At 43.7% G+C, this 13,461-nt stretch overlaps 1 protein-coding gene across 3 annotated transcripts in view; it reads right to left on the reverse strand.

Moving 5' to 3' along the window:
• LOC138983344 (heterogeneous nuclear ribonucleoprotein M-like) overlaps nt 1-13,461 on the reverse strand; it is a 37,658-nt gene that overhangs the window by 17,673 nt on the left and 6,524 nt on the right. For all 3 annotated transcript variants that reach the window (XM_070356754.1, XM_070356746.1, XM_070356752.1), the window contains exons 2-9: nt 11,788-11,972; nt 11,062-11,122; nt 10,194-10,287; nt 9,229-9,699; nt 8,634-8,787; nt 7,777-7,866; nt 2,997-3,059; nt 331-1,301 (exon numbers count right to left, since the gene is read on the reverse strand). In XM_070356754.1, the coding sequence (XP_070212855.1) occupies nt 331-1,301; nt 2,997-3,059; nt 7,777-7,866; nt 8,634-8,787; nt 9,229-9,699; nt 10,194-10,287; nt 11,062-11,122; nt 11,788-11,972 (2,089 nt within the window). The remainder of the gene's footprint in view (nt 1-330; nt 1,302-2,996; nt 3,060-7,776; nt 7,867-8,633; nt 8,788-9,228; nt 9,700-10,193; nt 10,288-11,061; nt 11,123-11,787; nt 11,973-13,461) is intronic.

The following is a 13,461-nucleotide window of genomic DNA, read 5'->3' on the forward strand; positions in this document are numbered from 1 at the left end:
AAGAAGAAGAACCTCAATAATCTAAACAATCGCAACATCTCAAATGGCAGCTAAAGCCTGTTAACTTTTAAAAGTGATACAATTATCTGAACTCATTCACAGCATGCTACTGCAGCAAAAGAATCGCAGTGTCCGGTGTTTCTGGAAGTTCGCTTTCCCAGCAGGAAAAAATACTATCAGAGAGAAAGGCAGCAGTAGCTATGAAATCAAGCAGATAATTAGATCAACATCTGGGAGTTAATGACAATAATAAGAGTTCTTTTCCTTGTGAATAATTATACAGAAAATAATCACAAAGCAGTAAACGATTTTCTCTTTCTTTCCACTTACATTTTTTATGGTGACAGTGCATCGGCCTTGACCTTGGCGTCCTCCTCGCCCATCACCTCCCCTTCCACCCATGTCTCCTCCACGCCCCTTGTTGTCAAAACTGCCTCTTCCGCCAGCGTCAAAGTTTCCTCTCATGCCTTGGTCAAAGCCGCCTCGACCCAAATCGAACCCTCCTCCCCTGTTTCCCATGTCCAAGCCACCCATGCCCCCGCTACGAGATAGGTCAAACCCTCCCCTGCCATCAAGGTCCAGCCCTCCACGACCACCCAGAGAGTCGAACCTTCCTTGACCGCCCAGGTCCAAGGCCCCTCTAGCCCCGGCCATCCCTGCGTCCAGACCACCACGTCCCATGTCAAAACCTCCTCTTCCAGCCAGGTCCATAGCCCCTCTGCCAGCCATGTCTAGGCCTCCCATTTCCATCCCTCCTCTGCCCTGAGAGTCGAACCCTCCACCTCCACGCAGGTCATCAAACCCTGCGCTTCTACCTGGAGAATCAAAGCGACTGACACGACGACCGCCCTCAAAACTGCGACCCCCAACATCAATGCCGGCTCCCAGACCGCTAACACCCATACTGGCTGAACTGACCCCTGCTCCCATGAGACCCACGCCCCCACCCAGCCCAGACATGCCCATGCCGTCCCCTAGCCCCATCTTGGAGCCCCCCAGGCCTGACGCGCCCAGAGAGTCACCCAGACCAAGCCCCAAATTGCCACCACCTAACCCGCCGAGCCCCGCGCCGCTCTGACCCATCCCTGTGACACCACCACCACCCAGACCCATACCCAGGTTGTTGAGACCAATGCCTCCTCCACCCAGGCTGGTGGGAATGCCTCCCATACCCCCCGCATTCCCCATACCTGCTCCCCCTAGGCCTAGATCCATGCCCATGCCAACGCCACCACCTAGGCCTCCGACGCCGAGAGCTCCTGCCTGGCCCAGCCCTCCCATGCCTGCTCCTCCAGCCATGTCTGTGGAATAATAGCCATCTGTACAATACACTGAAGTACTATTTCAATCACAGCTATCCGAGGTTGATAATACAATGTTTTAAAAATCCCCAAATACACTGTTTCATGGGGAAAAATGTGCCTACAAAAACAAGTAAATTTTGCTCTCAAGCATAATCCTAAACTTTTAAAGATCTACCATAGTAAATCAGAATATGCATAGAACCATAGTAGGTCTTTAAGATGAAACAAGTACTAGAAGTATTATGTATGTACAATCAGTCAATAGTCTTTTTTTCTATCCCAAGAGAGAACAAGAAGGGCAAAGCCCATACGACTCACATGCTTGACCTTGACCTTTACATGACAAACCTAGCAATGACATCATACACTAAGAACTGCTTTACACATTTTTCCTACCAAAATACATGTGACCTCAAGGTCAAGGTCATCCAAGGTCATGCAACACAAAGCTGTTAATTCAAGACATAGGAAGTACAATGGTGCTTATTGGCTCTTTCTACCATGAGATATGGTCACTTTTAGTGGTTCACTACCTTATTTTGGTCACATTTCATAAGGGTCAAAGTGACCTTGACCTTGATCATATGTGACCAAATGTGTCTCATGATGAAAGCATAACATGTGCCCCACATAATTTTTAAGTTTGAAACAGTTATCTTCCATAGTTCAGGGTCAAGGTCACTTCAAAATATGTATACAATCCAACTTTGAAGAGCTCCTGTGACCTTGACCTTGAAGCAAGGTAAACCAAACTGGTATCAAAAGATGGGGCTTACTTTGCCCTATATATCATATATAGGTGAGGTATTGAATCTCAAAAACTTCAGAGAAAATGGGAAAAATGGGAAAAATAGCTGTTTTTTAGACAACATTTATGGCCCCTGTGACCTTGACCTTGAAGCAAGGTCAAGATGCTATGTATGTTTTTTGGGGCCTTGTCATCATACACCATCTTGCCAAATTTGGTACTGATAGACTGAATAGTGTCCAAGAAATATCCAACGTTAAAGTTTTCCGGACGGACGGACGGACGGACGACTCGGGTGAGTACATAGACTCACTTTTGCTTCGCATGTGAGTCAAAAATCTGACGAGGCAAATCGGTAGCTACGAGAAGACAAGTTCATAGATCTTGACCACAGTCAAATCTGAACAGAAACAATATCACATCAAAAGAAACAAGAGGCGAAGCCTTCAAGGCTCACGTAAGAAATAGACAAACAGTAACACAAACTCAATCACTCCGTCACACATACACACCCACACACACAGTAAGCTTAGGTGACGACTGTGCAAGAAAGAGAGACACTAGATCTAGATCTGTCTGTGTCTGCATGTAGCCTACTTACAGGGACACGACTGCCAAATAGTCTCGGCCCGCTCAAAATAACAATGACCGAGACCACACACACCACGCGAGAGAGAAAGACTACAGGGAGGCATGCCGTCATGATGCATTAATTGACGTCAAACACTTTTGACCGTGACGTAATCTTATGCGAGCTTTATCCATAGTCTTGGATAACCACTCACACATAGACTCGGAAATGTTAAAGTTTCTACCACAGACATACACACACACGCACACACGCACAAACGCACGCACAGACAGACAAAGTTACGATCGCATAGGCTACACTTACGTGAGCCAAAAACCATACTGAGAGTAATCAGAGAAAATGAAAGACTCACTGTTGCCTTTGCTGAGGGGAGCTCCACCAGAACCAAGACCCATCCCGATGCTTCTCAGACCACCTGTGGACACAATAAAAGCACAAGGTCAATAACTTACTGTATTCACAACATGCAACACTGGATATCAATCCATCATACGGACTCACATGAAAGCTGCCAGATACCCAGGACCCGGCTTCAACCGCTTGTAATCTCCAACATGAGTAGAGAATGTGTGGGAGCCATGGAATTTCTTGACTATGTTCCTGGCGTGACTACTAGGATTTGCTGTTGTCATCCAGGAAAGTACTGAGCTCAGCATGATCTTCAAACTTGCTATGCAACCGACATAGTTGCGCGCGCACACACTCACTCTCTCTCACTCTCTCTCACTCTCTCTCTCTCTCTCTCTCTCTCTCTCTCTCTCTCTCTCTCTCTCTCTCTCTCTCTCTCTCTCTCTCTCTCTCTCTCTCTCTCTCTCTCTCTCTCTCTCTCTCTCTCTCTCTCTCTCTCTCTCTCTCTCTCTCTCTCTCTCTCTCTCTCTCTCTCTCTCTCTCTCTCTCTCTCTCTCTCTCTTTAGAAAAGAAACCATTTGCCAATGTCATTGTATTGCAATCAAGAAAACTTGTACACAAGAGCTTGTCTTCTGAATCTCAGAAGATTTAAAAAAAACTAAAAACATTTTGGTGAGCACTAACTTTCTCTCTTAAAAAATAAATGACATTGGGCATTTTCTATAAACAACGAAACATATTCAGCTGTTTCTCATAAACAAAACACAAATAAACAGCATGTTTTGCACAAGTAATGTAAAAAAAAAATCAATAAAATAATAAAATGCATCCATTCACCGATTCAGATGAGAATCTTTCAAAGTTTCATAGGTATAAAATTTGAACTGGGCTTCTTAATCCAATATGCAGTCACTCAGTTTCTCTTTGTTTCCTGCTTCACACACACACACACACACACACACACACAAATCACCTTTCTAACTTTTGCACTCTCACAAAACCTCTGTTCTGCGTTTGGGGGGCAAAATCCATCAAAATCACAATATAACTGAAGAAAACAGTATCTTTGTAATAAAACTGCCACCTAAAGACAAAATCATTAAAAAATATGGGTTAAAAACATCCCAGATCTGTGGGGAAATAGGACTTTGGACCAAGTGTAAGGCAATGAACAAATGGACAGCAAGAAAAACAAAACAAGAGAAGAAAAACAACCACAGGCTTTATGAAGAAAGAAATGACGAGGAAACAAGCTTGGAAACTGAAGTATGGCCTGTTCAGCGCATATCATAAACCACCTGAGCTGACCACAAAGACACATGTAAAAGGAACTGAAACCAAAGCAAACTAAGGTGTTCTGAAACTCCATCAAAGAATCAAACCCCAAAGAATACAAGCATCTGTGCAAAGCTTCTGCAGGCCTGAAATGTGGAAGAGCACCTGAGAAATGACACAAAAACAGCCAGATATTTGGCCACCACCAAAAAAACCTGAGAAATATCTATGCCCGTGAAGATGTTTCCTTCAAGAAAGTGTAATGCAACGAAAAAATGGACACTAAGCAAAGCCAGAGGCAAAAAAGACAAAAACGAAACAATAAGTTGAAAATCACCACGACAACAGGTTTTACTTTTAGAATGAAACTGAAAGATATGTCAAAGTCCTACTTTTCTAAACTTAAAGTGTAAACAGCCTGTAACATTGGAAAGTTTCTATGCAGCAATGACAACCCACAATTCCATTTACACAGCTCAGAAATTGAGAAAACACGTAGCCCTTACTAACATAAGCCTTTTTTTGATAGGAAAGAAAATGTTTCCAGTACAAAAAATGTGTGTGTGTATCGGGGGGAGAGAACATGATAAAAAGAATAGGCAAACAAACAAAACATGTTCTTGTCATCACTGAATCCGCAAACAAATATCTATTCTTCTTCCCCGAAAGTGAGTCTCCTGTCATTTGTGTCAAGATCATCATACGATTACTGTCACTCTCAGAAGATGAGCACTGTCAAACAGTGATGTTAACTGTAATCCCGGATATTTTCATTCCTTTTCCGATTTAAGCTGGCGGTGAGAAGCCCTTCTCAGCACACGCGCACGCTCCATAAAACGTTCTGGTTCTCCTAACGGCATCCTCCTCAAATCCCTCCTGCTCCAACCGTCCAGGTTCCACTTATCAACGTAGTTGTACCTCCGCACCAGCTCCAGGTTAGAGGTCAATGCCATGGAAACACCAGCCGCTGCCACAGATGCTTGAACCATGGCCTTGGAGATGGCCTGAATTGCCTGTGCATCAGAGGGTTTTATTGTCCCTGCATCATGAGAATCCAAGTTCTGTGAGGTGAGGAAAAGGGCTCGTGAGGCCATGTCTTGGAATGCGGAGATAGCCACAAGGTCCCTGGACAGGCGTTCCGTTTCAAAGTGCATCTTGCTGGTGACGATGAATGACGACAGCCTCTCCCTGTCGCTGTACCTTTCATCTTCAAAGGACATCATCGTTGTGCTGAAGTGTTCCCTTGTGGTGTCAAACCAGTGAGGTGAGTACTCAACTGGCAGCCTTGACTCAGAGAAATAACCGTTGTGACTAAATGTGCCCATCCTGGAGTCCATGACCCTCTTGATGTCAGCTATTTTGGAAGACTGAGGGAAGGAATGCGGGTCCAAACACTGGGGAGTTTCCCCGTGGGCATCAAATGATTCAAAGGCTTGGACCTTCCATGGAACTTTCCGCCTGGCCTTGAACTCTTCTGGAAGGATTCGCAGAATTTCTGACCTTGCTGCGTGAAAGGAAGCCAGAACGGGATCAGCAGTGGCGAATGACTCCTCTGCAGGTTGATCAACACCAGCTGACAATGAACATCCAGCGCTAGATGTCGAAGCACTCACAGCAGGAGAAGATCTCTTCATGGATGTAATTGCTTCAGCCAACACTGCAGACTTAGCAACAGGTGTTGAACAACTCGTAGCTGATACAGAGGAATGAGGATGCAGCAACCATGACTTCAGCGGAGACTGAGAATGAGATGTAACAGACTGTTGAGATGCAGAGTGTGGCCCACCTCTTGGTGGGAAACCTGGAAACTGGCGGTCTGAGTCAGCATCCACTTGTTTGAGGCTAAACTCTTTCGTCCGACGTTCAGATTTAAAAATCTGCATATCAACGGGAGGAGCCCAGTAGGTGCTACTTGGGGATGAGTTATTCACTTTCTGTTCAGACAAAACAGCGAGTTTCCCTGGAGTGTCACTAAGAAAGCCTTTGCGTTTGAAACGGGGACAGTATACTCTTGCATGATCTGGAGCGTTACAGTGCATGGGAGACTTGCCATGAGATGCTTTGTTCTGCCTGTATCCCATGGGTATTAGACGTGAGCTGTTCACTTTCTGCTGTGAAAAAACAGTGGGTTTCCCTTGAGCATCACCCAGCAGCCCTTGGCGCTTGGACTCAAGACAGATTGCCCTTTCTAGTTCCGGAGTGTTTAAGCGTGTGGGAGATATATCCTGAGATTCTTTAATCTGGCTGCACTCCATGTAACTTGGGCTTTCTGTGACAGGTTGGTCATTCTCCTGAGCATCCGAAAAACAGTCACCTTCGGAGAATGAACTGTTGACAAGAATCTCTGCAGTGTGTGAGTCATGCCTTTCACATTCCTCTTGACAAGGACTGCTTTGGGTTCTAGCATCACCGTGTTCTGTGTTGGAATCCAAGCAACAAGTCTGACAGTGACAGGCAGCATCAATGGACGAAGCAACTTGTCCAAGAGAGTGTTGAAGACAATCTCCTTTCCATTCGCAATTGCAACAGCTTCCCAAACTCTCACTGAGAGAGGGGAAATGAACAGGGGACATAGGACTGCATGGATGTTGCTCCACTCCTCTTTGACTCAATCCCTCTTCATCATCCAAACTTTCAGCATCTTGCTGGTCTGCATGCGAGCAGGCAGGGACGGCGGAAGGTTCAGAGTGGACTTGACCTTGCATAAATTGTTGGTGCAACTGTGAGAGAACAAAGGACACTTGTTCAGCCGAATCCTGTTCATGTGGCAGTTCCTTTGGCTCTTTGCGTGTGCACGTTGCAGAAGGTGGTGGGTTTGCACTTCCAGCTTCCTTCTCTACGTCCATTACTGTGTGCAAATCCTCGCAAGAACATTTTCCAAATACTCCTTCCATTCCATGTGGATCATCTCTCTTCTCAGACAATGCTTCGGATTTCTTGCCCACACTGTTACTGTTAGTGTTAATGCACAGGGAGCTTGTTGACATCACAAATGCAGCAATCACTTGACGTTGCTGGTGAACCTGGATGTCTCTGCATGAACCACGATTCAGATTTAGGAAACCGTCTTCATCATGACAGGAGAGATCTGAGGAGGGAGAAGGGGAACTGGGAGGGGAAGGAAGGGGCTCCAACAAGCAGGAGGGAGGACTGTGATTATGTCGACGTTTCCTGACACGTTTCCTGGTACGGGCCTTTCTGCCAGAGGAAGTACTCTGACAGCACAGACCTCCTCCAAGAGCAGCTGCCCTGGACTTGTCTGGAACACAGAATGAAACACACGATGCTTCCATCAACACCTGCATTTTTCAACATTTCTGTTACCAGCATCTGTACAAATATGTTGGTGGTGTGAATGTGAGGGCAGGGGGGGCAGCCTAGGGGGAAACAAGGGCATGCACACTTTATGTCATTGATAAATAATTCTGAGAGTGAGAGCAAAATAAAAAGGATGAAGGAAGAGGAAAGACGACAAAACTGCACTCTTACTCAGCGCAACCTACACTTACTTGGCAGTTTGGAGACAGGCTTTTCATCAACAACTTTGTCAATGCGCACCATCATCTTGCGTTCAAACAAAACCTGGCCATTAAACATAGCTGTAATGGTAGTTAAGGCATTAAAACAATTTGATTCTGCCATGCACACAATGACACATACATAAACTCAGTCCTAAAAAGCTATTACCTATTGCCACAAGAAAGACTCAACTGAGTCAATGTACTAGTGAGACAAAAGTGAGAACATTTAGATCTATGTCATTTGCAATATTGCAGGAAGTTTATGAAACTTGAAGGCATGTGCATCACATTACTACACTCGCTAGGCACTCTTATCGTTACCCACACTCTCACACAAACAAATATACATTGCTCAACTATTTAACCTGATCCACAGGTAAAGAACTGTCTGCAATTGTGCTTCACAGGCACTGTCTAGATTACTTAAAATTAAGTGTTGGAAACATTCCTTTACCGTCTTGCCCAAAGACTGTACAATGACTGCTTCCTGCATACTCTACTATAACTAAATTCACAGTACCAGTATATTCTGAAACAATTTGTTCCTTGCTGCGTTGGATTCTTTTTTACAGAAGGATGTTGCTATGTGTGAACATCTTTTCAGGAAGCAAGGCCTTCTACTTTTCCTTTAACCCGGAGCAGACATGGAATTCTAAAATCTGAACTTTTACTCCAATTACTAATGGTAAGCTGCTGTTTATGCCAACTTTTGTTAGTGCTTATTTTTACTTATAACAAAACCATTTCCACCGGGACAATAAATTTACGAAAAAGTCTGTCTATTTACCATCTGTAAATCCTGTTCCACTACCCTAACCCACCCCTGTTCATATTTCAAAGGATACAGACAGCTTGTACAGCTTCCAAGGGCGTTTCAAACTGCACGGTCCCCATGCCTCGTGACTTGCCGTTCCTGTCCTCTTTGATCTCGGCGTTGACAACGTTACCAGCCAGTGCAAACACTTCCTTCAGCTTTTGGTGTGCCACTTGGTAGTCCAGCTGGTGACAACATCATCAAACTATCAATATTCCACCTAAAAGGTAGGCAAGCACGGAAAAAAGCATGACCTCATGTTACTGCACTCACATTCACAACAATAACCACAAAGCGATCCATCAAAGATTCAGTCATGAGTCAATGTACTACCAGAATGTACGCAAGCCAGAAAAAGCGTGACTACATTTGAATGTATCACTATCAACACCTACAGAGAATATTGATGGTAATCTCTTAGTTTTTTGTTATTTTAATGTAATACAATACACTAGTACTGATTAGCTCGTACGACATGCTTCTGATATACATTTACAAATTGGGAGGAAAAAATAATTAACTAATTACACGTGATCCTTATTTACAAAACACAAACAAAAAAAGACACAAAAGATTCTTCAAAAACGTTCATTTCAAGCTAAAACTTTATTTTAAAATGCACTCACATTGGCAACAAAGACTTGGTTGGTGACGGGACCTTCAATGCCGAGCTGCGCCAGAAGCTCTGGGCCGACGTCCTGCTGTCCAGCGTTGCCTTGCATCATGCCTCCGCCTCCCATTCCTGCACCTCCTGGCATGCCCAGACCTCCACCAACACCACCCAAGCCTCCTATACCCAGACCTGCGGGAAGACCCATCCCCATGCCCATGTCCATCCCCCTCAGACCCATGTCCATGCCGCCTCTCATGCCCATGTCCATTCCCCCTCGCATACCCATGTCCATTCCCCCTCGCATGCCCATGTCCATTCCTCCCCTCATGCCCATGTCCATTCCTCCACGGGCCATGTCCATTCCTCCACGGGCCATGTCCATCTCTCGGCCCCTCATGTCCATCCCCCTCCCCATGTTACCCCCCATCCCTCCCCGATCTCCCTCCCGGTGACGCTCAAACATCACACGATCGCGCTCCCTCTCCTGCAAGCAAAAGACAGTTTAAGGTAAATTTATTGACCCTTCTGTTTCACACACAGAATGTTGTGCAATTTGTGTATCATGAACTTACTCTACAAATATTTCTGATACATTTAATGTGTCTGTGATTGGAACTACACTTTACTTTTTATTCCCAACTCGCTTTCCACTATAGTCAGGTTTTTTAAAATTGTAAATCAATTCTCTTGAAATTTGCATTGTAGACAGATTTTGATGTACCTGTCAGTGCTATTATTATAACTCCATATAACCATAATATATCACTTGTATTTGTCTTATCTGTAATTGACCATATTATTGTAATTGCTGGTGTTCCATGTTCCACTGCAAACAACCTGGACTAACCCTGCTATCAACATCACAGGCTGATCCATTCTTGTCTTGCCATAACAGACATAGATAACTCTTTCAACAACATTTAAATTAGCTAATATATTGGTGACTGAAACGCTGAAGATTTGTGCAGGCAAACCTACCTCTCTCACAACAATTTCTCTGTCACCAATTTTGAACTTGTGCATCTTTTCAATGGCTTTCTTGGCATGGTCTTTGTTTTTGAACTCAATCATGCTGAAATGGAAAAGGAAATCACTTCAAATATCCACTATTCAAACACAATCATTTTTTTATTACATTCAACAATGAGCACCCCAGTTACAAAGTAACTTACATGCACGTTTTGAAATAGCACACTTTTCCCCACTGAATATTTGCTTACATTACTCTGAGATGAAACGATACTACATGTATACATGAACCTCGTTACCTGTACACGTATTACATTATGGGTTATTACAGTTTACACTCTAATAAACCCAGTCTGCGAACAATTTTTATTTAAAAACAATTGAAAATATGACACAAATACAAAAGGAGCGTTAATGCAGCTCACATCTCCCACTCTTGTGTTCTTCTTCTTCTTCTTCTTCAGCGTTCGACGATGGCTGTGTCTAGATTCTTTGGCCCGTGATGTTGACGAAGTGGGCTGTCATTTCCAGGTCCTGAGTGCTGCCCCATAGCTTGGTGTGCAGCGATGTCCCTGTGGGCCAGACATGTTTCCTCTCACTGCAGTGGAGTTGGCAGGTCTGCAGGAAGTGGTCCGGTGTCTGGTCCGCCTTTCCACAATGGCACAGGGCCGACTGTCTGATGCCGATCCTTTTTAGGTGGCTGTTTAGTCCACAGTGGCCTGTCCGGAGGCGGAAGACAATGGTCTGCTCGTGACGAGTGAGCTGATGGAGGGCATCTTCGTGTGACTCTTGTGTTCCATTTAAGGCTTAGGGCATTTTTCTTAACAAAATGTAAGAGCTATTAATATAACTACCAGTACCAGTTCCAGCAACTTACGCAATTCCTTTGGATTTTCCATCTGGACCTTCCAGGACATCAACAAATGCCACATCGCCAACTGAAACAGAAATACATGTGTTGAATTTAACCAAACATCAATGATAAAATACTTAATTACCATTATAAGCATCAAATAACCTGGGCAATAATTTAAATAAGTATTGTACAAAAAATTTAACTTTAGAACTGTTTTTTTTTTTAATTTTCTGTGCACAACAAAAACTTAAAATGTAAACGTTCTCTCCAAACCAGGAGAGACTAATGAAATATAACCCTTGAATTGATCTTTTCTCTTTTTGCACTGAGAATGGATGTGGAAATTGTGCACAAATGTTACATACTATCTGAAGCGATACTGCAGTGATTTCTAGCCAAAAGTAGCATCTTAACCATTTTTGAATGGGGGCAGCTTTGCGAGGAAGGCGCTCATGTCCTCTCCCTCAATGCCGTCAAATTTCCTGGCCCTGAATAGTCATGCAGGTGCCCAATTCTACTTCCACCAGGGTGGACTGGACAGCACTTGAAAAAAGTGTTTGTGGGGATTGAACCTTGTCCACCAGCGTAAGAAGTATGCACTCAAAGTCTCACCATGCCACACCTGCTCTAGCTGCAGTGGTAGAAAAATGGAGAGAGAGAAAAAAAAAATATACAGACACTGGCAGACTGGGCTGGCTCAGTCAGTCAGTGGCTAGGAGTAGGACTATAAGTTCAACCCTTCCTTACTTTCTTTTCTGAATGTGTCCTTGATAATCTGCCATTTGATCTCATACGGAAGGTTTTTCACCAAGATCCTGGCTGGATGACCACCCTCTCCTCTGCGCCTATCTCCACGACTGTCATCTCTCCGCACTTTTGATCTGTCCACAGGTGAACGAGATCGTCTGCGTCCACCACCTCCACCTCCTTGCCTGCAAAAAGTTTTTTTAAATGCAATGTGACATGTGAAATTTATTTTGACCAACTCAGCAACTAGCAATGAACTTGAAGGGTAATGACACACAAGGTGCATGTGTGTGTAGGTTTGTATGATTATAATAGGCTCTGAAATGACCAGGGGTGGGACTCTCTTGTGATGAAAAAAGAGGAAATCCCTTTTATCTAGGGGGGTTCGAGGGCATGCCCCCCCCCCCCCCCCGAATTTTTTTAAATGGTACATTAAAATCTGTGCAATCTGGTGCATTCTGAGACTAAATATCAACTCGTTTGGATCACCTTAAGACATTCTCCTCACCCCCCCCCCCCCCCCCAAAAAAAAAAAAAAACACTTTAAAAAAAAAACCACCCAACCAAACAAAAAAAAACCACTTTCACACAACAATGGTAACATTGTAATGGTGCATATTTACGTAATGAACCATGTATCCATAATCCAATACTGGCAATAGTATGATCTAAGTGACGCCCCAATGCATTGAAGTTCAAAATGACTATTACTATTAGTTATCAGGAGTTTTCACCGTCAGCACAATTTAACTCTCAAGCCTCCAGTGCTCTGTTCCATCATCACTTCTCTCCATATCATTCAGTCAACAAATTATAGATACTCTGATGAAATGGGACGCGGAAAAATAGATTACTCCAGCGGAATTCGTAAGTTGTGTCCGCGGATATCCGCGGTTTTGCGAAAAAGTCCCACTCCTAAATGACTGCACCAATTGTGATGAATATCGCGGGGTAGGTCCATTGTTACACGTGTCATGTCACAGTTGTCAATGGGTACTTTTCCAACTTGAAATTGAAAAGGAATCGTTACAAAAAGGCGGTTAAGTTAGTATCCTCTGAACCCAACTCTCTCTTGAGTATACCTCGTGTAAGCACACAAACAGGCATGTGTCATTGTGTGTCAGGGATGTTGTTACAAATTCACACCTATAGGACAAATGTTCTGATCTCTTCAGAATCAATAGGACATTTGACCACTTTCAGAAATTTCAATAGGACATCATAATTTTGTGCAAAACACTGTCCATGGAATGGTTCCCAAATCATGTGCACACACACATGCTTTAACACACACACATATAGAATATATACACCAAACATTTGTGCATACATTGTTTTATCAATTTAGTTCCAAATAGGACACACACAAAAAGAATCAAACATCTAAAAAGCAACGAAAACCTTCAGCACTATTTTTTTGATTGTCTCACAAACTGCATGATTGATTGATTGATTGATTGATACAATGAAATGAATGCACAAAGCCTTCATCCTTCAAAACAAATGGGAAAACTGCTAGTATTTAGAATTGGTAATGAGTATCACTCAGGATCAGGATCGATACATCGCAGGAACCTTTTTAGGTTATCGTTGCAACGGAAACAAGAGAGTGCAACCCCAAGTTTAAGAATGTTGGTACCTAATTTGTTTATCATTTTATATTTAGTCAAGTTT

Source organism: Littorina saxatilis, linkage group LG1 (genome assembly GCF_037325665.1).
Source record: "Littorina saxatilis isolate snail1 linkage group LG1, US_GU_Lsax_2.0, whole genome shotgun sequence".
NCBI lineage: Eukaryota > Metazoa > Mollusca > Gastropoda > Littorinimorpha > Littorinidae > Littorina > Littorina saxatilis.